The sequence below is a fragment of the Engystomops pustulosus genome, chromosome 2, assembly GCF_040894005.1.
Source record: "Engystomops pustulosus chromosome 2, aEngPut4.maternal, whole genome shotgun sequence".
Taxonomy (NCBI): domain Eukaryota; kingdom Metazoa; phylum Chordata; class Amphibia; order Anura; family Leptodactylidae; genus Engystomops; species Engystomops pustulosus.
The window spans coordinates 127,729,638-127,753,284 of NC_092412.1; the positions used below are offsets into that span (position 1 = coordinate 127,729,638).

General features: G+C 45.2%; 1 protein-coding gene across 2 annotated transcripts in view; it reads left to right on the forward strand.

Moving 5' to 3' along the window:
* The first annotated feature begins 21,619 nt into the window (after positions 1-21,619).
* Positions 21,620-23,647, forward strand: part of SSC4D (scavenger receptor cysteine rich family member with 4 domains) — a 119,672-nt gene continuing 117,644 nt past the window's right edge. For both annotated transcript variants that reach the window (XM_072136342.1, XM_072136345.1), the window contains exons 1-2: positions 21,620-21,717; positions 22,190-22,370. In XM_072136342.1, coding sequence (XP_071992443.1) covers positions 22,244-22,370 — 127 coding nt within the window. In that variant the 5' untranslated portion in view covers positions 21,620-21,717; positions 22,190-22,243. The remainder of the gene's footprint in view (positions 21,718-22,189; positions 22,371-23,647) is intronic.

Sequence of the window (23,647 nt, forward strand, 5' to 3'; positions counted from 1 at the left end):
CTTTCAATTATCGAATAGTTGCGTTCTGCTGGGGACAGATTTCTACTAGGATAGAACCCCAGATGTTCTTTCCCATTTACAACCTGCAGCATTTCAGCCCCTAGGCCTACCACCGATACATATGTTTGCACCACAAACTCACAAGAAAAATCAGGGGCTATCAATACTGACTGTGTATAGAAGGCCACCATAAGCTTCAGAAAAGCTACTTCAGTTTCTGGAGACCACTTGATTATTGCTAACTTTTTTTCCCTTTGTTAGGTTGGTCAGGGGCACTGACTGGTACAAAAAATTCTTACTCATGGCAAAGTGAGGAAATCTTTTGTCTGCCCCTATCTCTTGGGGTACCCCATTAATTATGACCACATCATGACCCCTAGACATCTCTAAGTCTGGGACAGTGTCCTCAACAACTGATTCCTCATTCCTGTCCAATAACATGACAGAGAAATCAAATTTGGGGGTTACCTCAGGGCCAATGCTCGAGGGGCTGTCCTTATCCTCTGGGCGTTTCTGCTGTACCACCCTCTCCCAGAGACCCCAGAATAAAGGATAGTCCAGGCCAATATTTATTTCATATTCAGAATAACCTGAAGACTGGGGACTGTCAGAAAAATCAGTTCGTCCCACAGCAAGACAGTAGGCACAATAGAAACAGAGTGCAACCCTAGTGTAATTCAGTTTATAGAAGTCCTAGACGCAGCGTTTTGACCAGGACCAGGAGCCCAGAAACAAAGACATCAAAATGTATAAAACCCTAAATGGAGGAAGAGGAGGAGAAGGACTGGTGCTTGGATTCTCAATCGATCACTGGGAGTCAGTGGCAGGAGACTTGTTGGTTGTTAGAAGTTTTATTTAATAAACAGCAGTATTTCGATCGCGTGACGGAATGACGTGATCGCACGCCGCTCCGCCTCCCAACGCCCGCACGCAGATGTGAATGCTCCGGCACCTTAGCGCTCTCCACCGCAGCGAAGCGGGACGGAAGGCTGTGTATTACCGGGACCGGCAGCACGCTGTACCGCGGATCGGGAATCGGCGGGACCCGGTAACGAGAGTCCCCGCTGGTCCCCTACTGCTGATCCCCCACTGTCCTCTATGAAGCCGTGGGGGTGAAGAACATCACACCGACACGGACGAGGGCTGCGGTTGCCGAGACCAAGGGTGACCAGAACCGCTGGAGAGATCGGAAGGAGGGTTCCGGACAACAGTGCAGAAGCCACGTGTTTCACTCATCAGAGGAACCGCCAAGCGCTGGTGCCTTGCACACGCCGGGCATCAGCTCTGAAATCGGCCCAACGAGAGGTGTACACTGGCCTAAACTCTCACCAGGAACTGCAGAGAACGTCTCTCCGATGGTCTGTGGCGATGCCAGTAATCTAGTGCTCAACATGCTGCGACGACCTTTCTGAGAACCCCCATGGTCAACGATTCAGGTTGTACAAGTTACTTCTTTATGGTGTTCTCTTAAGGAAAACGCTTACCTACTTTGCGTCCCCTTGCCTTTCCTGTGACCTCACTAATAGCCGTGACGAACTAAAGATCACTAACAGCTAATAACTGTTTTGTTATCTTCCCTATTTCTTCTAATATGAGAAATCAGAGAGTCCTTCTAATAACTCTACTAACAAGTAATCTTTAAGAACGACTAACCCTACGCTTCTGTGACAAGTAACTCTTATTGGAACACAACTACTACTCTCTCTTGACTTTCGGTGTTAACTATGCATCATCCCCCCTCATTCCATGATCTGCAATGCTTATGCTTAATGGGAGATGAATGAGAGATTTGGCTTGCTGTGTTTATGGTACTAACAGTACTAAATATGAAACGGTTAACTGGTAACTGTTAATTATTAACAATTGATTACGTATTCCTCCCCCTTCTCTGGTAAAATTGTCTGGAGCAAGGAGGTGTAAAATCAACTTAATATCAGCCTGGACACTAATTGGACACTACTATGTAATTTTTTTCTTTTTTTTTTTTTTGTTTGTTTTCTTTTTTTTTTATGTAATTGGTTAATGGTCTGCAGGGGAAGTTGATACTGATACGGGCAACCCGGCAGTACGGGTTCCAAAAATCGGAACGTAGTACTCCTGGTCAATCAGTTGTGACGTTAGGCGATCCTTAGGACGCTGTTCCCCCCCTCCCTCTTGGAACACCTCCTCCCCCCCAAGTTTAACAATGCCTCCAAAAAAACCAGACAGGAAATCTGGGGGTCTAGAGAAAATGTGGAAAACTTCACCCACAAAAACGAGACAAGTTAATAGGGAGGATCCCCAACCCACATCAGCCAATCCAGACCCAAGTAGAACTAGTCCAGATAGTGAAGACACAAGCATAGGGAGTGAGGGGGTCTTGGCTCAAATACTAGCTACGGTCCAAGAAACCAAAATATCAATAGCAGAATTAAAGTCAGATGTTGGGAGTGTCCGATCAGATATCTCAACCATGAGAGAAGAGCTGAATTCATTAAGGGATAAATTTAAAGAAATAGAAAGAAACGCTAAGAAAAAGGAGGAGGATATTAAATTAATCCAGAAAAGTATGAAGGATCTGAGGGCAGAAAACGTAACCCTGAAAGAGAAATTGGTGGACCTGGAGAACCGGTCCAGGAGATCCAACATAAGAATAGTAGGGTTCCCAGAGCAATCGGAGGAAGGGAATTTGGTAAATCAAATTCAGAAATGGCTATTGGAGGTATTTGGAAGTGAGGGACTCTCTTCAGGATTTGCAATAGAAAGAGCCCATAGAATCCCATTCCAGAAACCAATTGCTGGGGCGGCCCCCAGAACAATTTTGGGCAAATGCCTGAATTCCCAAGATAGGGAATATATCATTAGAAACTCTAGAAAAAAAGAACAGGAGCTGATGGTAGAAGGTAACAAAGTTGCTATCTTCCCCGATTACGCGAGGGAAACTCAAAAGCAAAGAGCAAGTTACAAAATGGTGAAAAAGAGGTTGCATGAGGGAAATATTCAATTTTCCCTGTTATTTCCAGCCAAACTGAGAATTATTCACAAAAACAAAACGTGGTTTTTTGACTCGTCTGAACAAGCCTCGGAGTGGCTGGAGAGACAGGGGATCTAAGATAAAATGCGAAGTGACCAAAGTGGGAAAGAATTAGTAAAGAAGAAAAATGAACGCTAAGTAAAATATGAGTAATGAAGACTAACGGGTGTTGGGAGGGCGATGGGAGAAGCGGGGATCTACCTTATGTTGGTAAAGGTGGATCAAGATTGTGGGGGGTGGGACCTACTGACAGGAGGGTCTTTTTTTTTTTTTTTTTTTTTTTTTTAAATGGAGAAGGTAACAAGGATTTTGTGCTGGAATATTAGGGGTCTAAGCGACAGGAAAAAAAGATGCGCAATATTTGATGTAATAAAAAAAACATCTACCAGCAGTGGTAGTACTACTGGAGACACATTTAACACCAGAGTTTAGACAGAGAGTAAAGAGACGATGGGTGGCATGGGAATTACATTCCTATGGAGATAATTACTCTAAGGGGGTTTCAGTCCTTGTCCATACTAGTGTCGATTTCAAACTAATGAATAAGAGAATTGACAGTGAGGGGAGATTTATATTTATACAATGTTTATTGAATGGCTATGAATATCTGTTGGCATTTCTGTATATCCCTCCCCCCTCCTCAATGAAGGTGTTGATGGAGTTTACTGATTTTATTAAGGATAAAAACTGCAGTAGGATTTTGATAATGGGAGATCTGAATATGGTATTCGATTCGACCCTCGATCGTCTTAATCTCCTGGGGGAAGGGAGAATAAAAACCTGTGAAGGGAGAAAATTGAATGGTTTCTGCCAGGACATGGGGCTAGAGGACGTATGGCGAGCTAAATACGGCAGGAAGAAGGCTTTCTCCTGCCACAGTAAATCAAAGCTTGTCCAGAATAGACCATGTTCTGGCAAATTCGCAACTAATAGGGAATATTTCCAGAATGGTTTATGAGCCAATTGTGATATCAGATCATGCCCCAATGATGATATCACTTGGGGAACCCTTACTGAGTAGGAGAAGGTTCAGACTCAACCCCTACTGGTTAACTATTCTCGAACCCACTCTGGATCTAAAATCAGTTATTGAAGAATTTTGGGACTTGAATATCAACACTGCAGATACACGGGTAGTATGGGATACTCTAAAATTATCCATTAAAAATACCTTGTCTCATGCCATTAATGTATCAAAAAAGAATTTTAGAAGGAAAGAAGACGACTTAAGAAAACAGGTTGAACAGACAGCTAAGAACCTAGATAAGCCAGGAGAAAGAAGACACACACAGGCGTACAATGTAGCCAGGGAAAAATATAATGATTTTTTGCTAGACAAAGCTCAACATAAGGTGTTCTTCGAGGGACAGCGATACTTTACAGAAAAGGGTAAACCAGGAAAACTCCTAGCCAATATGATTAAAAATAATACAAAAGGGAATGGTAACATTCGCGCCATAAGGGGACATAAAGGCCAAATCTGTAGGGAACAAGATGAGATCCAACAAGAATTTAGAATTTTTTTCCAACGGTTATATGAAACATCAGGAGATATAGACCCAAGGAATATAGAAAATTTCTTTCATGACATCACTCTCCCTCATCTAACTAAGAGCCAGGTAGAAATGCTGGACGCCCCTATTACGCTAGATGAGCTGAAGCAAACAATTGACTCCTGTAATACGGACTCAACCCCAGGCCCAGATGGCATCCCCTTTAGTCTGTATAGGAGATATAGGGAGGTACTGGCCCCTATGCTGTGGTCGACATTACAAGTAATCCAAAGTAATGGAAGGGTATCGGACTCAATGTCGGAAGCCAGTATTATACTCATCCCCAAGAAGGATAAAGACCCTCTAGAGCCGGGCTCATTTAGACCAATATCTCTTATTAACACAGATGCAAAAATTATTGCAAAAGTCCTCGCCATACGGCTTAAGAGGGTAATCACCAGTATCATTCACGGGGACCAGAGGGGGTTTATCCCAGGTAGGAATGTGAGCAACTGTTTAGATAGATTGTTTGTATCTATAGAGAGGGGTAGGGGGGACCTCCGCTCGATCCTGTCCTTGGATGCGACAAAAGCCTTCGACAGGGTCGAGTGGGGATTTCTATGGGAAGCTATGAATAGATTCGGATTTGGAGAAGTATTTACGAAGTGGGTTAAGTGTTTATATGACTCCCCCAAAGCTAGAGTTTATATTAATAACAGAGAATCTGAGTCTTTCCCCCTATCTCGCGGCACAAGACAGGGATGTCCCCTCTCCCCTCTCCTTTTCGCTATTTTCATTGAACCTCTGGCCATTAAAATCAGGGCTTCTGATGGCATAGGAGGAGGGGGGAGCGGTGGACCCCAGGATAAACTGATTATGTATGCAGATGACATTCTGCTGTGCCTTCGTGACTCCCCAACATCCATCCCTAACGCGGTTAGAGTAATTACAGAGTTCGGCCAGTTCTCCGGCCTGGAGATTAATTGGAGTAAATCAGGTCTGATGCCCCTTGATGGGAATAGGACGGAAGCCCTTAAAGCCGGTAACATCATGCGCTGCCAAGACTCGTTGAAATATTTGGGTACTACGATATCAGCACAGGTACAAGATTATGACCTCCTGAATTTGAAACCCCTAATAAGTTCTGTTAGATGCAGGATTCATATCTGGGATAAACTACCTCTCTCCTTCGCAGATAGGATTGCATTAATAAAGATGGTCCTTTTGCCGCAGATTTTATTCTTTCTAATCCCATGTCCAATCTGGATAGACAGCTCTTTTTTTAAAGCATTGGAAGCACTGTTCAATGAACTTATCTGGGGTCGGAAAAGAACCCGAATCAAACTTAGTTATCTATACGCCCCTATGGGAGAAGGAGGACTGGGAATCCCTTTCTTGTATGGATACTTCCTCGCAGCTCAGATGTCCCGTATAGTGGGGTGGAAGGATAGAAAGGAACCGTTAAAAACATTACTTATGGAAGATGGGAAAACCTACACAGTTTTTGAAGCCTTTAGAGAGCGGGATAGAACAAAACAAACAACATAAGAACCTGATAAAGGAAGCCATTCATAAAGGATGGAAAGCTTTAAAAAAGATTAATCTTATCAATGGCATTATGGAGGATACTCCTCTGTGGTCAAACGTTAACTTTCCAGAGTTACGAGCCCTTCCTGACCCCATATTTTGGGAAAACAGAGGGGTGTGTTTGTTTTCACAGGTTTTGGAAGAAGGGAAAGTCATGAGTTTCTCAGCACTTAAAGATAAAGCAAATTTGAATGATGGTGATTTTTTGAGATATTTACAGTTGACACATGCAATTAATGCAATAAAAACCCACAGAAGTATAAAATTTGAAACACATCAATGCATAGAGTTTATTAAGCACACTGGGAGGAAAAAAGGTTTGATATCAGGGATTTATAGATTCCTGATTAAAGGGAATAATTTAGGGTTTAAACACAAGTCACAGGAATTCTGGGAAGATAAGATAGGAATGATTTCGAGGGAGGGATGGGGGGAAATATACAGGAATGTAAAAATTGGATCAATTATGAAAACCACAGAGCCATACAGACAAAAATCTTATATATGCTGTACTACACACCGGCCGCTCTGTGCAAGATGAAGCTAAGGGAATCCTCCAAATGCCATAGATGTGAAAGGGAGGAGGCTGACTTCCTTCATCTAATTTGGATATGCCCGAATATAAAAACATTTTGGGACAAAATATTCTCGAGGATAAATGAAGTGCTGGGGAAATCCCTGATCCCATCAATTAATGTCGCAGTTATAGGAACTTATGGACCCAGCCATAACATTAGCATCAAGGAAGGTGTATTAATAACTAAATTAATGATGATTGCTAAAGTCCTTATAACTCGAACTTGGGGAAGCCACACATCGCCAAATATAGATCAATGGTTTAACCTTTCTCAAAAAATCAAAAGATATGAGCAAATTTATGCTAACAAAGTCGGGAAAAGTGGGAAATGGGCAGAGATATGGATGAAGTGGAAATAAGGGAAGGGGAAAGGAAGGGAAGAGGAAAGGAGAAAGGGAGAAGGGAAAAGGAAAAAGAAAGGAAAGAAAAGGGAAGAGGGAGTAATAGTGAACGTAACAGGTATTTCCCCCGGGTTTTTTTTTTTTTTTTCTTTTCCTGTCAGCAGGTGGGAGGGACGGGGAGGGGAGGGGATGATTAACTTTAATTCGAATTATAGATGTATATACGGGTGATGATACGTACCTATATGAAACTGATTTGTATAGACAATGGTGAATGTCTCTCCCCCGTTTTTGTAAATAAATCATTAAGGGTGGGCAGGGGTGGGAATATATGGGTAATTAATATGGAAATTGTAAACTTGGTATATATTTGTTGGAATATAAGAAGGGAAGTAAGAATTGCTGACAATTATTATCACGTTTTTTTGTATTGATGTACACTTTGCATATGATAATAAATATTATTACTCAAAAAAAAAAAAAAATAAACAGCAGTATTTCATGAATCAGTCCTTGCACGATTTCCACATGGTGGTACACTTTGGTATACAAGGTCTTCCCAGGGACCAAATTATGAGATATATGGGCCTTCATGAATGTTACCAGGCTTCATGAGTCCAGGAGTCCACAAATGGAGGTACCAGAGTGTCACGGGTGGACCCGCGACCCACATCGCGGGTCGCGGGCTCACCCGTGCCTCTCGCTGCCCGCAGGCGCCGCGCCAGCGCATCTCTCCTTCCCCCGCTCCCGAGTCCCGGCCTCGCTCCGTGTGCGCGCGCGCGACACTTCTAGGAAATTTAAAGGCCCAGCGCGCCATTAATTGGCGCTGGCCACATTGCCCAAATCTATTTAAGCCTGCCTATTCCTGCAAGCCCTGCCGGATCTTTGTGCCCCACAGCCTTAGAGAAAGCTCTGTTGCGATTTGCCTGTGTTCCAGTGTTTCCTGCGTTCTAGTGTCTCCCGCGTGCCTGACTCCCTCTGTGTTCCTGCGTTGCCTGACTACCTCCGTGTTCCCGTGTTCCAGTGTCCCTCCGTGTTGCTGTCGTAGTTCTGTGTTCCCGTACCCTTCTGCTTGGACCTCCTGTTGCTGACCCCGGTTTGGATTCTGACGTTGCATCTCTGCCGCCTGCCCTGACCCTGTGCCTGGACTGTGACCCCGAGCTTGACTGCTGTTTCTGTACTTCAACCTTGGCCGCCACTGCAGACAAGTCACGCCTGAGGAACGACCTGGTGGTACCACGCCGCAGCTTGTCTAACCCGCTTTGCGGCGGGCTCTGGTGAAAACCGGGTACCACTTAGACTCCGGTCCCAGGTAGTGGCTTGAGTCATCGTCTGCAGTGGTCCAGCGGATCCACATCCCGCAAGCCTGACAGTAAGATCCGGCCATGGATCCCGCCGAGGTTCCGTCTCCTAGCAAGCCTGACCTCGCTACTATTGTGATCCACCAATCCCGGCAGATTGCTGCGCAGCGTGATCAGCTGGAGCAGGTCACTGCCATGTTGCAGCAACTATTGGCCAACCAACAACCGCAACAGGTTCAGGAAGCTGCTCAAGCGACTTCTACGACTCCTCTCCCTGCTGTTGAACCCAGGATGCGCTTGTCCATGCCCAGCAAATATGATGGAGATCCTAAGATGTGCAGAAGTTTTTTAACTCAGTGCTCCCTGCATATTGAACTTATGCCGACCCAGTTTTTTTCGGAACGTTCTAAGGTGGTGTTTTTAATCAGCCTACTCTCTGGGAATGCCCTGGCCTGGGCTACACGCCTGTGGGACAGAAACGACCCGGTTACGGCCTCTCTCTCAGCCTTTGTGTCCGAATTTAGGGCCGTGTTTGAGGAACCAGCTCGGGCCTCCTCCGCCGAGTCTGCCTTATTGAACTTGCGCCAGGGGAATTCCTCTGTGGGAGAGTATGCGGTCCAGTTCCGTACTTTGGCGTCTGAACTTGCCTGGAATGACGCCGCCTTGTCAGCCGCTTTCAAGAAGGGTCTCGCCTCTCATGTGAAGGACGCTCTGGCCGCTCGTGATCTTCCGTCTACTCTGAGTGGTCTCATCACCTTGGCCACTCGGATAGACGTGCGATTTAGAGAGCGTGCGGAGGAATCACGCTTTGAGAAACCTCAAGTCCGTCCACGACGCCTTCCCCGCCTGGCCCCGGTCTTCCAAAGACCACTCCAGCCTCAGGTCTTACCATCCGCAGAGGAGCCTATGGAGGTGGACAGAGCTAGACTCTCCTCCCAGGAACGCATCAGAAGGCGCCAGGGTAACCTTTGTCTTTATTGTGCTAGTCCGGAGCACTTCATCGGGTCCTGTCCTATCCGTCCTCAGCGTCCGGGAAACGCCAGCACCTAGGGTTCTTGGGAGAAGCGTCCCTAGGTGTCTGCCAAGCTTCTCCACGTCTGTTGATTCCGGTGCTTCTCAGCATTGGCGCCAGTCCCCAGATCCAAGTCTCTGCATTCCTGGACTCCGGCTCTGCAGGGAATTTCGTGGATGCCGCTCTGGTCTCCCGGCATCACATCCCAGTGGTTCGCCTTGAGAAGCCGTTGGTCATCTCATCCGTAAGTGGCCAGATCCTCTCTGACCCGGTCTTGTACCGCACCAAGCCTCTGTCCTTGCAAGTCGGAGTGTTACACAAAGAGAGACTGTCCTTTTACGTGCTACCTCGCTCCACGTCCTGTATCCTGTTGGGTCTTCCGTGGCTGCAGCTCCATGCTCCAATTCTCAATTGGATAACTGGGGAGATACTTCATTGGGGTCCTGAGTGCTGGTCCCGCTGTATGGGAGCTTCCCTGCCTGTACCTGTATTGGCCTCCTCTCTGTCTAAGAAGCCTTTGGAGGGTTTACCCACGTGCTACCAGGACTTCTCTGATGTCTTCTCTAAAAAGCAGGCTGAGACTTTGCCACCGCATCGACCCTACGATTGCCCTATTGAGTTATTGCCGGGCACTTCTCCTCCCAAAGGTCGAGTGTATCCACTTTCCGTTCCTGAAACCACAGCTATGTCAGAGTATATCCAGGAGAACTTGCAAAGAGGTTTCATACGGAAGTCCTCCTCTCCTGCGGGTGCAGGATTCTTCTTTGTTACTAAGAAGGACGGCTCCTTGCGTCCTTGTATTGATTATCGTGGACTTAATAAGATCACGGTTAAAAACCGATACCCTCTGCCACTGATCACTGAACTGTTTGATCGCCTGCGCGGTTCCAAGATTTTCTCTAAGTTGGATCTTCGCGGGGCCTACAACCTTATTCGTATCCGCAAGGGCAACGAATGGAAGACAGCATTTAACACCCGAGATGGTCACTTCGAATACCTTGTGATGCCTTTTGGATTATGCAATGCTCCAGCTGTCTTCCAAGAGTTTGTCAATGACATCTTCAGGGACCTTCTGTATACGTGTGTAGTGGTCTACCTGGATGACATCTTGGTGTTCTCTCCAGATCTCAAGACTCATCAATCTCACGTACAGCAAGTCCTAGGCCGCCTTCGAGCCAATTGTCTCTACGCTAAGCTCGAGAAATGTCTCTTCCATCAACGGAGTCTACCTTTTCTTGGTTACATCATCTCCGACAGGGGTCTCCAGATGGATCATACCAAGCTGTCTGCCGTTCTTCAGTGGCCTCGTCCAGAGGGTCTTCACGCCATTCAGAGATTCCTGGGCTTCGCAAACTACTACCGTCAGTTCATTCCTCATTTCTCTACTCTTGTTGCCAACAATCTAGCTGAGAGACAAGATGCACCACAAGTTGCTCATAGATAATACAATTCAAATATTTATTTATATCCAAACAAGAACAAAATCCGACATACATTTAAAATCATTTAAAACATGTAATGTACATGAAATAACAACCGGAGACCGGAGACCCCGGTATGGGTCTTCACAGTGAACACCCCCTGCTGTGAGTACTCAGTGGTCCTCAATAATCCCTACCACTCACTATTATGATTCTTGGTCAATGCATATGCCAGCAAAAAGTCTCTGCCATAAGGGTAATGAAGAAACTCTACAAGTGTGCTGATCAACACCTATGTTTGTTATAAAGTGCAAGTGCTAAGTGTTGAAGTGTGCAAAGTGCCAAAAAATAGCAGCAGGAGTTTGCAAAAAGTGCAGGGAGGGAGAAAGAAGCAGGGGTGTGCAGCTCCCCACGCGTTTCGTCGCTCTGGGCGACTTCCTCAGGGGTGTACAGCAGCACAATTGAACCTGCCTTAAATACCAGTACTCACCCCCTGTCCCACAATTTCGGCGTGTTACAAACTGCAATGCGCATGACCGGAAACGGAAGATTCCGAGACCGGAAGTAGGAAGGTACAATGATGCGCCTGAATGTCAATGTTATCCTGGTTACCGGCATCAATAGTTAGAAGTTTTGTGCGCACGCGTGTGCGCCAGAATATTTATGCGCATGCGCCAGAATATTAAGCGCGTGCGCCAGAATCCAAAACCAAAAGGAATACATGAAACAAAAGAAAATGTCAAATTATGCGCATGCGCCCAATATAAATATAGCAGGCAATGGGGCAGATTTACTTACCCGGTCCAGTCGCGATCCAGCGGCGCGTTCTCTGCACTGGATTCGGGTCCGGCCGGGATTTAATAAGGTAGTTCCTCCGCCGTCCACCAGGTGGCGCTGCTGCGCTGAAAAGCATTTTAACGCGCCGGAATTCACCGAGGCCGTCTGAGTGAAGGTAAGCGGGTCCCGAGCGACACATTTTCGGTTCTTAAATGCGGCGGTTTTTCCGAATACGTCGGGTTTTCGTTCGGCCACGCCCCCCGATTTCCGTCGCGCGCATGCCGGCGCCGATGCGCCACAATCCGATCGCGCGCACCAAAATCCCGGGGCAATTCAGGTACAATCGGCGCAAATCGGAAATATTCGGGTAACACGTCGGGAAAACGCGAATCGGGCCCTTAGTAAATGACCCCCAATGAGTCCACTGTAAGAAACAGTCGGTGGTTGATGGTACACAAAAAAAAGAGAAAAGACTTCTGACGACTTGTGCGCTTGCGCCCAGTAGAGATATAAAACACATGACAACAATATAGTATGCTTAAATAAACCTGGTATCTAGACAATAAGGCTATTAACATGCAGTTGCAGTGTGTGGAAATTATTATTGAGCCGGTGGGTGGGGGTGAGCACTGAGTACAAGACAAGCGATAACATGTACAAACAACCAATAACTGAAAACATAACAATAAAACATGACATCTTGTTTGGAAGTTACAAGAAAAAGAAAAGAGAAGACCCTTGTTTCATGGATAGTGAATGTAGCATGTGGGAATGCTATTACATGCTAAATATTAACAAGGGCTTCAAGGTACAAAAAGTAATATCATAAATAGGTTACCATTAGATATTATATATGACAGACCCAAAATTTCCCGGGTAGTCTGTGTATTGGCCCAGCCTTGACAGGACCTGCAAGAATGGGCCATGGGTCCAAGGGGTGATTAAGGACAGGACACCCAAATTGGGGTTCTCCAATGAACCCAATTGGTTTGGAAGAGTTGGACCACCAAGGGCGTTGTAATCCTTGGCTCTCTACTGTAACGGTTCTATTCAAGGTTGTTGAGGTACATATCAAGTTATCAGTGGAATTGAAGATCGTTCCATCAGCTATTCATGTGTGGCTATTCTCCAGGGGATTGGGTTTCCCGCAAGGTGTATACTGCTGCAACTGTTCAGTGATGAGATTTTTGTTCAGGGTTGCCCGGCATCAGGTGTTTGGAGGGTCTTTCCAATCGCGTATATATCTGAGATAATGCATCAAGGCATAGAGGCAGCTCTTTTTATAGGGTTTCTGCTTGGAGAATAAGGAAGTTAAGCAAACCATTCAAAAAACAACCAAAACAACCAACGGAAGTGATGCAGTGAGGTAGGGGGCCATAAGGGCCCAAATTAGAGGGGACCCAAAAAATATCAATATGAAGGTCCAAAAAGCGTGATTAGTGTGTATGATATACCCCAAAGGAAGGGAAGGGTAGGTGACTGTGTGGTGTAAATCCAGGACAGATGGGAGGGACGGAAATGAGAAATAATATATGATTGTGTAACACAAATTATAACCGTGATGTAGACCCGTGATGTAGCACCGTGATACACAACGACATATTTATAACAAATAGTGGTGTTCTTACCTTGATGAGCCGGGCAGGAATGACAGAAGATATATGTGTGTGACACAGACTATAACAGTGATAAAGGACAACATGGTGACAACAAATAATAGTGCTCTTAGCTTGAATCACTAACTAAACCAAGGTATCTTTGTTTGTAGAACCCTGAAAAAAGAAACTCCTCATTTAGCCCTCCGGGCGTAAGACAGCGTAACTTGTAAATCCACCTGGTTTCCCGTTTCAATAATTCAGGTGTGATGTTGCCTCCCCTGACATTGGGGTGGATCTTGTCCAGGGCAACCACTCTCATTCCCCTTGTTTTGCCCCCATGTTGCAGCCGAAAGTGTGTAGCCACTGATGTAAGTGCCTTACCTTTTTCAAAGTGCAACTGGGAATTGTTGATAGTTGACAAGTGTTGCTGAATGCGCTTTCTCAGCTCTTGTGTAGTTTGCCCAACATACACTTTGTGGCACGGGCAGATAATGGCATATACAACATTCTTGGATCTACAATTAATGTAATGGTGAAGCTTATATTTCCGTTGGTCCAGGGGATTTACAAATTCTCTGATGGCTTGCATGAATGGGCATACCGAACAGTCCCCACAGGGGAAAGATCCTTGCAACTTGATACCTCTTCTCAATGCCGTAGTAGGTCGGATAAAGTGGCTCCTGGTCAGTTGGTCTTTCAGATTTGGGGCCCTTTTGGCTATGAGTCTAGGTTTACTGTCGACATGGGGCCTCAACCTGGGCTCAGAGTACAGAATGTTCCAATATTTTCTCATAATGTTATGTATATCATCCCATTGGTTATTAAACCTCGTACAGATACCTATCTTTGCTGCAGGTCCGGCTGGTTTAGGTTTGAGTAGGTCAACCCTTGGGGTATCTCAAGCTCTACGATAAGCCCTTGAGATAGTCTTTTTTGGATACTGTCTTTCCTTAAATCTTTCTGTTAGCTCTGCTGCATTTTTCCTGAAATCAACCTGTCGGGTACAATTCCTTCTCGTACGGATGAATTGTCCAACCGGGATCCCTTTCTTCAGGTGTCCAGGGTGGAAGCTCCCAAAATGTAATAGGCTGTTAGTAGCCGTATCCTTCCTGTGCAAATCCATATGAAGATTATTATCCGAAAGGAAGATTTTTAAATCCAGGAATTCCACGGAGGTCTGTGAGAAGACAGAGGTGAGAACAATATTAAACGGGTTGTCATTCAAATTTCTCACAAATTGTTCACACACCTCCTGCAGCAGAGCTAACAGAAAGATTTAAGGAAAGACAGTATCCAAAAAAGACTATCTCAAGGGCTTATCGTAGAGCTCGAGATACCCCAAGGGTTGACCTACTCAAACCTAAACCAGCCGGACCTGCAGCAAAGATAGGTATCTGTACGAGGTTTAATAACCAATGGGATGATATACATAACATTATGAGAAAATATTGGAACATTCTGTACTCTGAGCCCAGGTTGAGGCCCCATGTCGACAGTATACCTAGACTCATAGCCAAAAGGGCCCCAAATCTGAAAGACCAACTGACCAGGAGCCACTTTATCCGACCTACTACGGCATTGAGAAGAGGTATCAAGTTGCAAGGATCTTTCCCCTGTGGGGACTGTTCGGTATGCCCATTCATGCAAGCCATCAGAGAATTTGTAAATCCCCTGGACCAACGGAAATATAAGCTTCACCATTACATTAATTGTAGATCCAAGAATGTTGTATATGCCATTATCTGCCCGTGCCACAAAGTGTATGTTGGGCAAACTACACAAGAGCTGAGAAAGCGCATTCAGCAACACTTGTCAACTATCAACAATTCCCAGTTGCACTTTGAAAAAGGTAAGGCACTTACATCAGTGGCTACACACTTTCGGCTGCAACATGGGGGCAAAACAAGGGGAATGAGAGTGGTTGCCCTGGACAAGATCCACCCCAATGTCAGGGGAGGCAACATCACACCGGAATTATTGAAACGGGAAACCAGGTGGATTTACAAGTTACGCTGTCTTACGCCCGGAGGGCTAAATGAGGAGTTTCTTTTTTCAGGGTTCTACAAACAAAGATAGCTTGAATCACTAACTAAACCAAGGTAAGAGCACTATTATTTGTTGTCACCATGTTGTCCTTTATCACTGTCTGTGTCACACACATATATCTTCTGTCATTCCTGCCCGGCTCATCAAGGTAAGAACACCACTATTTGTTATAATTATGTCGTTGTGTATCACGGTGCTACATCACGGGTCTACATCACGGTTATAATTTGTGTTACACAATCATATATTATTTCTCATTTCCGTCCCTCCCATCTGTCCTGGATTTACACCACACAGTCACCTACCCTTCCCTTCCTTTGGGGTATATCATACACACTAATCACGCTTTTTGGACCTTCATATTGATATTTTTTGGGTCCCCTCTAATTTGGGCCCTTATGGCCCCCTACCTCACTGCATCACTTCCGTTGGTTGTTTTGGTTGTTTTTTGAATGGTTTGCTTAACTTCCTTATTCTCCAAGCAGAAACCCTATAAAAAGAGCTGCCTCTATGCCTTGATGCATTATCTCAGATATATACGCGATTGGAAAGACCCTCCAAACACCTGATGCCGGGCAACCCTGAACAAAAATCTCATCACTGAACAGTTGCAGCAGTATACACCTTGCAGGAACCCCAATCCCCTGGAGAATAGCCGCACATGAATAGCTGATGGAACGATCTTCAATTCCACTGATAACTTGATATGTACCTCAACAACCTTGAATAGAACCGTTACAGTAGAGAGCCAAGGATTACAACGCCCTTGGTGGTCCAACTCTTCCAAACCAATTGGGTTCATTGGAGAACCCCAATTTGGGTGTCCTGTCCTTAATCACCCCTTGGACCCATGGCCCATTCTTGCAGGTCCTGTCAAGGCTGGGCCAATACACAGACTACCCGGGAAATTTTGGGTCTGTCATATATAATATCTAATGGTAACCTATTTATGATATTACTTTTTGTACCTTGAAGCCCTTGTTAATATTTAGCATGTACTAGCATTCCCACATGCTACATTCACTATCCATGAAACAAGGGTCTTCTCTTTTCTTTTTCTTGTAACTTCCAAACAAGATGTCATGTTTTATTGTTATGTTTTCAGTTATTGGTTGTTTGTACATGTTATCGCTTGTCTTGTACTCAGTGCTCACCCCCACCCACCGGCTCAATAATAATTTCCACACACTGCAACTGCATGTTAATAGCCTTATTGTCTAGATACCAGGTTTATTTAAGCATACTATATTGTTGTCATGTTTTTTATATCTCTACTGGGCGCAAGCGCACAAGTCGTCAGAAGTCTTTTCTCTTTTTTTTTTATTTTTTTATTTTATTTTTTTTTTTTGTGTACCATCAACCACCGACTGTTTCTTACAGTGGACTCATTGCCTGCTATATTTATATTGGGCGCATGCGCATAATTTGACATTTTCTTTTGTTTCATGTATTCCTTTTGGTTTTGGATTCTGGCGCACGCGCTTAATATTCTGGCGCACGCGCTTAATATTCTGGCGCATGCGCATAAATATTCTGGCGCACACGCGTGCGCACAAAACTTCTAACTATTGATGCCGGTAACCAGGATAACATTGACATTCAGGCGCATCATTGTACCTTCCTACTTCCGGTCTCGGAATCTTCCGTTTCCGGTCATGCGCATTGCAGTTTGTAACACGCCGAAATTGTGGGACAGGGGGTGAGTACTGGTATTTAAGGCAGGTTCAATTGTGCTGCTGTACACCCCTGAGGAAGTCGCCCAGAGCGACGAAACGCGTGGGGAGCTGCACACCCCTGCTTCTTTCTCCCTCCACCTGTATGCCTGCCTGCCAGCATTTGGTAACTAGCATCTGCACTTTTTGCAAACTCCTGCTGCTATTTTTTGGCACTTTGCACACTTCAACACTTAGCACTTGCACTTTATAACAAACATAGGTGTTGATCAGCACACTTGTAGAGTTTCTTCATTACCCTTATGGCAGAGACTTTTTGCTGGCATATGCATTGACCAAGAATCATAATAGTGAGTGGTAGGGATTATTGAGGACCACTGAGTACTCACAGCAGGGGGTGTTCACTGTGAAGACCCATACCGGGGTCTCCGGTGGTTATTTCATGTACATTACATGTTTTAAATGATTTTAAATGTATGTCGGATTTTGTTCTTGTTTGGAAATAAATAAATATTTGAATTGTATTATCTATGAGCAACTTGTGGTGCATCTTGTCTCTCAGCTAGATTGTTTGTAAATATTTATGCATCTGCTCCATTGTATTTTTGGTTGTGCTACCCACTATATCTTTTGGCAAATTACTCTTGTTGCCCCCATCGTGGCACTCACCAGGAAGGGCGCTAATCCACGCCTTTGGCCTCCAGCGGCTGAAGAGGCCTTTGCAAAGTTAAAGTCCGCCTTTGCTAAAGCTCCGATCCTTTCTAGACCTGATACTGAGAAGCCTTTTATCTTGGAGGTGGATGCATCTTCTGTCGGTGCAGGGGATGTCCTTACCCAGAAAGGACCCAGGGGCCGAACTCTTACGTGCGGTTTCTTTTCTAAAACTTTTTCTCCTGCAGAGAAGAACTACTCTATTGGTGACAAGGAACTTTTGGCAATCAAACTTGCCCTGGAAGAATGGCGTTATCTTTTGGAGGGTGCTCGCTATCCAATCTGTGTTTATACGGATCATAAGAACCTTTCGTACCTCCAGACTGCCCAACGTCTTAATCCTAGACAAGCCCGTTGGTCACTATTCTTCTCCCGCTTCAATTTGATGATCCACTTCCGGCCAGCAGAGAAGAATATCAAGGCAGATGCCCTGTCCCGTGCCTCAGATGTTGTTGGAGAAGAGACGGTTCCTCAGTATATCATCTCTCCGGAACAGTTGGTTGCAGCCGCTCCTGTGGATCTTCGGCAGCTTCCCTCTGGCAAGACGTATGTCCGACCAGCTCTGCGGAAGAGGATTTTGTTTTGGGGACATTCTTCCCGTCTGGCTGGGCACCCTGGGGTGCAACGCTCCGTGGCCCTCATCTCCCGCTACTACTGGTGGCCTGATTGGTAAAAGATGTTTGGGACTTTGTGGGATCCTGCACCTCCTGTGCTCGAAATAAGCCTTCTCGTCTAAAACCGGCTGGTCTCTTGCTTCCATTGCCGATACCCAGTCGCCCGTGGTCTCACGTGGCTATGGACTTTGTCACGGATCTTCCATCTTCTTCGGGCAATACTGTCATCTGGGTGGTAACAGACCGTTTTTCGAAGATGTCTCATTTCGTTCCTCTTCCAGGTCTACCGTCTGCTCCACGTCTTGCCAGTCTCTTCTTCCAACATATATTCCGGCTACATGTGGAGAGAGTCAACCAGAGTCTGGGCTGCTATCTGCATCATTTTGTCTCTGCCCGTCAGGACGATTGGTCCACTTTGTTGCCCTGGGCAGAGTTCTCCTACAACTCTCTGGATTCTGAGTCTGCTGGTGCTGCTCCATTCTTTGTTGTCTATGGAAGAATTCCACGCCCTCCACTCCCTCTCTCAGTTCCCTCGGATGTTCCTGCGGTGGAAGAATTGGTGCAGGACCTCAGCTCCGTATGGAGACAGACTCGTCTATCTCTACTTCGGGCGTCTGCTCGCACTAAAATCCAGGCCGACAAGAAACGCAGACCTCCTCCCGTCTTCTCTCCTGGGGACAAGGTCTGGTTATCTTCCAGGTACATCCGGCTGAAGATACCTGGTTACAAGCTCGGTCCTCGTTTCTTGGGTCCTTTCGAGGTCCTGACCCGTATCAATCCTGTATCCTACAAGTTGCGCCTTCCTCCCACCATGCGCATCCCGAACTCCTTCCATGTCTCCCTGCTCAAACCTGTCATCCTGAACCGCTTCTCCCGGCAAGTACCTCCTCCTACCCCTGTGGCTGACTCCACCGACACCTATGAGGTAAAAGACATCCTCGATATGAAGACAGTAAGGGGGAAGCGGTTCTTCTTAGTTGACTGGAAGGGGTTCGGTCCAGAAGAGAGGTCTTGGGAGCCGGAGGACAATATTCTGGACCGTGATCTTCTGCAGAGTGATCTTCTGCGGGTCGCGGGCTCACCCGTGCCTCTCGCTCCCCGCAGGCGCCGCGCCAGCGCATCTCACCTTCCCCCGCTCCCGAGTCCCGGCCTCGCTCCGTGTGCGCGCGGTCCTGCGCCTCTGGGCGCGCGACACTTCTAGGAAATTTAAAGGGCCAGCGCGCCATTAATTGGCGCTGGCCACATTGCCCAAATCTATTTAAGCCTGCCTCTTCCTGCAAGCCCTGCCGGATCTTTGTGCCCCACAGCCTTAGAGAAAGCTCTGTTGCGATTTGCCTGCGTTCCAGTGTTTCCTGCGTTCTAGTGTCTCCCACGTGCCTGACTCCCTCTGTGTTCCTGCGTTGCCTGACTACCTCCATGTTCCCGTGTTCCAGTGTCCCTCCGTGTTGCTGTCGTAGTTCTGTGTTCCCGTACCCTTCTGCTTGGACCTCCTGTTGCTGACCCTGGTTTGGATTCTGACGTTGCATCTCTGCCGCCTGCCCTGACCCTGTGCCTGGACTGTGACCCCGAGCTTGACTGCTGTTTCTGTACTTCAATCTTGGCCGCCACTGCAGACAAGTCACGCCTGAGGAACAACCTGGTGGTACCACGCCGCACCTTGTCTAACCCGCTTTGCGGCGGGCTCTGGTGAAAACCGGGTACCACTTAGACTCCGGTCCCAGGTAGTGGCTTGAGTCATCGTCTGCAGTGGTCCAGCGGATCCACATCCCGCAAGCCTGACACAGAGTGGGAGTCCCTTTTTCGAGTTCAGAACAGCACAGCATGCAGGATGTGCAAACATAGAGCCTGCTGCTGATGGGCACTGGCCTGCATCAGGTGTTTTACAAGGTCCGCCATTCTTTCTCTCTGTCGATCTTTCTTTGAATTTTTATGTTAATAGCAGCCTTAACCCAGCACATACAGCCTTTTAAGGGGGAATCGTGAATCATGCCCGCATTTGAGACACCAATTGTGGGGTTCAACTCATATGGTCTACAGAGAAACACCAGGCAGCAGTCTTTCAGATGAACATAACAGTCTTTATTTTGACATAAATATAACAGGAAAGAAAGGTTTGCTCCAGCCTGCAAAACCATATAGGGAGAGATTTATCAGAATTGTTTAAACGTAAAACTGTTCTAGTTGCTCATGGTAACCTATCAGAGCTCAGTGTTCATTTTCCCATACCTGCTCTTCCTATGATCTCTGTGCCGGGTTGCCTCAGAGAAAGCATTGTTTTTGAGACTCTTGTGATTTATCCGTTGTGACCTCTGCGTTGTTTTTTCACCTTGATTCTCTGCTACCTGCCTTGAGCATCTGCTAAGTTCCTGACTCTGATCCTGTGCCGCTGGTCCTGACCTCCTGCCTGACTTTGACTCTGACTCTGTGTGCCACCCTCTGTGTGCCCCACAACCGATCCTGACACCTGCTTCTATGAAGAGGTGAGCAGATGCCTGGATGGAGGAGCTGCTGTGAATATTGTGTTCTTGGATTTTGCAAAGGCATTTGACATTGTCCATCATGGACACCTGATGGGTAAAATAAGGTCTATTGGTTTGAAGGAATTATCTCCAATTGGATTGAAAACTGGCTGAGAGAGTTGTGGTCAATGACTCCTACTCGGAATAATCACCAGTTATGAGTGGTGTACCCCAGGGTTCTGTGCTTTGCCCACTACCATTTAATATATTTATTAATGATATAGAAGTAGGAATTAATAACACTGTAAGCATAAATGAGCATGTGAAACTACTTCTTTTATTCAGAGGACGGTACTGCCCCCAGTATATAGCCTGCTTTCCCTGCCCCCCCAGTGTATAGCCTTCGGCCCCTGCTTAACTAGTATATAACCTGCAGCCCCTGCATCTAGTATATAGCCATAAGCCCCTGCCACCCGGTATATAAGCAGCAGCCCCTGCCCCCCCAGTATATAGCCTTCTGCTCCTGCCCCTCATATATAGCCATCAGCCCCTGTCCGCCCAGTATATTGCCTACAGCCCCTGCCCCTCCACAGTATATAGTCAGCTTCCCCTGCCCCAACAGTATATAGCCAGCAGCTTCCCCCCAGTAAATTGCCTGTAGGCCCTGCCTCTGGTTTATAGCCTGTAGTCCCCTCCTTGAGATATACCCAACCTATAAGGAAAAGAAAATTTGTACTAACCTTCCTCAGTGCTCTAAATGAGCCGAAATGTCACTGTTATTATGGAATAAAGGAACACTATTGCTCAATCATTTCTGACCTCCTGGAGTGCAGCTTGCTTTCCGGTCAATTGTTCTCGTATCTGTGGATCTATCATGTATACTGTAATTCGAAAGGATACATATGCTAACAATAGTTTTAATTGTCATTTATCAGTAACAATGCTTTCAGTTTTATGTCTTTGCTTTGATTCCTTTTTTTTTTTTTTTTTTTTTTAGAACCTATGTACTATAAGAGAAAACTTTTGCCTCCATTATAAATGTGTCTGTGGTGGGAAAAACACAGAACAAATGAAAGAGCAGAACTGGAGTTGAAGTAAGTTTACTCAGAAAAGTACTGCCATAATTGGTGTTCACATTGCATGCAACAACAAATTAAAAATGTAAGATTAAAGGGAACTTGCCATCAGGTTTTCACCAGTAAATCTCCCACAGAAGTCTTCTCACTGTTTCCCATTAAATTCTAAAAGAAAGGCAGATCCTGCCAGAGGGGGCACACACCTGCATGTTAGAGTGCTTTACAACCCTTGATCCTGGTAGTAGTTGTCCTTTAAACCTACAATGCAATGAGATTCGAGACTTGTTTGCTGAAATATATTGATTGAGTTATAAAAAATAATTGACTATAATTGAATGATGACTATGCTATTTAATGACTGTATTGACATATTTACTAAATATTTTCATCATATTATAAGTAAACTAATGAATAAATAAGTTGTTTCATATGAAAAAGCTGTACAATTAAATAATTGTTACAATTATTGTAAATATTTGTTGTTCTTCAGGTTTAGGGGCTTCTACCACAGTTTTGGGGGATAAATGATTGCTGGTGCTATACTATGACTGGAGAAATGAAAGAAGGTCCATATTACTTAGTTCAACATCGAATACTAAGGCTTGGTCGGTGGATGCTGGCTGCTTACCTTGTACCAGCTGTTTTTTTCTATGTTATAGTCAGTCCTTCAGGTAAGGGGTTCAAGTCTTACATCTGATCAAGATTGCTTTTCTAAAACCTTTTTTGTATTTACAATATTTTGTGAAAAGTACCAAAAGAATTCAAATCACACAAAATAATTAATTTTACATAAGTTCACTTTATTTCAATTACTCTAAATATTAGAAATAGACATGATACAGTAGGAAAGGACAGACTATAATGCATTATGTCAAATAAAGGTAGAAATCAGCCTAAGAAACAATGGCACACTCACTGTGAAGTGTGTAAATATAGCCAAACCTGGTCAAGACAATAGTGCAATGGCACAGATAAGCTATCTATGAGTATACATCAAAACTTGTAAACCAAAGGCTGTAATATTATACCAAAGGAAGGACCCCACACAGACAATGCCCCCGACACGTGTTTCGCATATGGCGCTTTTTCAAGGGGAATGTCTCACTCCCATTGTGCCATTGTTTCTTAGGCTGATTTCTACCTTTATTTGACATGCACACAATTTTAACCCATTGTAGTCTGTCCTTTCCTGCTGTATCATGTCTATTTCTAATATTTAGAGTCATTGAAATAAAGTGAACTTATATATAATTAATTATTTTGTGTGATTTGAATTTTTTTTTTTGTACTATTCGATTTACCCTATGGTATTCTGTCTATGGGCCCATACCAAACGGGTTTTCTATTTTTGGGTGTTCAATATTTCGTGAAAGTATATAGATATAAAGATATGTATTCAGTGGGTCAATACAATTTTGATAACAACTGTAATAAAGGCACTGGGTTCAGCATTCCCCCTTTTATGAGGGGCCACCCTCACTTGACCAATCAGGCTTCAAAAGATTCTGGCGATTGTATTATCTGAGGAGACGTGGAACATGGAGATTGTTGCCAGAGACCCATGTCCGATCTTCTGGACCATACTCCTTTGAATGAACCAGGTGTTGGACAGAAATATGGATCATGTGAGAATCCAGAAATTTTTCTACCTCAAATTCCAGCTAACCCTGACCACAATCGGAGCTAGCGGTACAGTCACTGGCGCAAGAGAGACATACTTATTCAGAAGAGACTTGTGAAAAACATTATGAATATGAAACAAATTAGGCAACTGTAGCCTGAAAAACATACCGTAGGAATAATGATTTTGCTAATAGTACATGGCCCAATTTTGCCAGACAGACCAAATTTGCCAGACGGAACTTTGTGATACAGATTCTTGGTAGATAACCACATTAGCTCCTCCAAAACATACTCAGGAACAGGAGAACATCCTTTATTTGCCTGA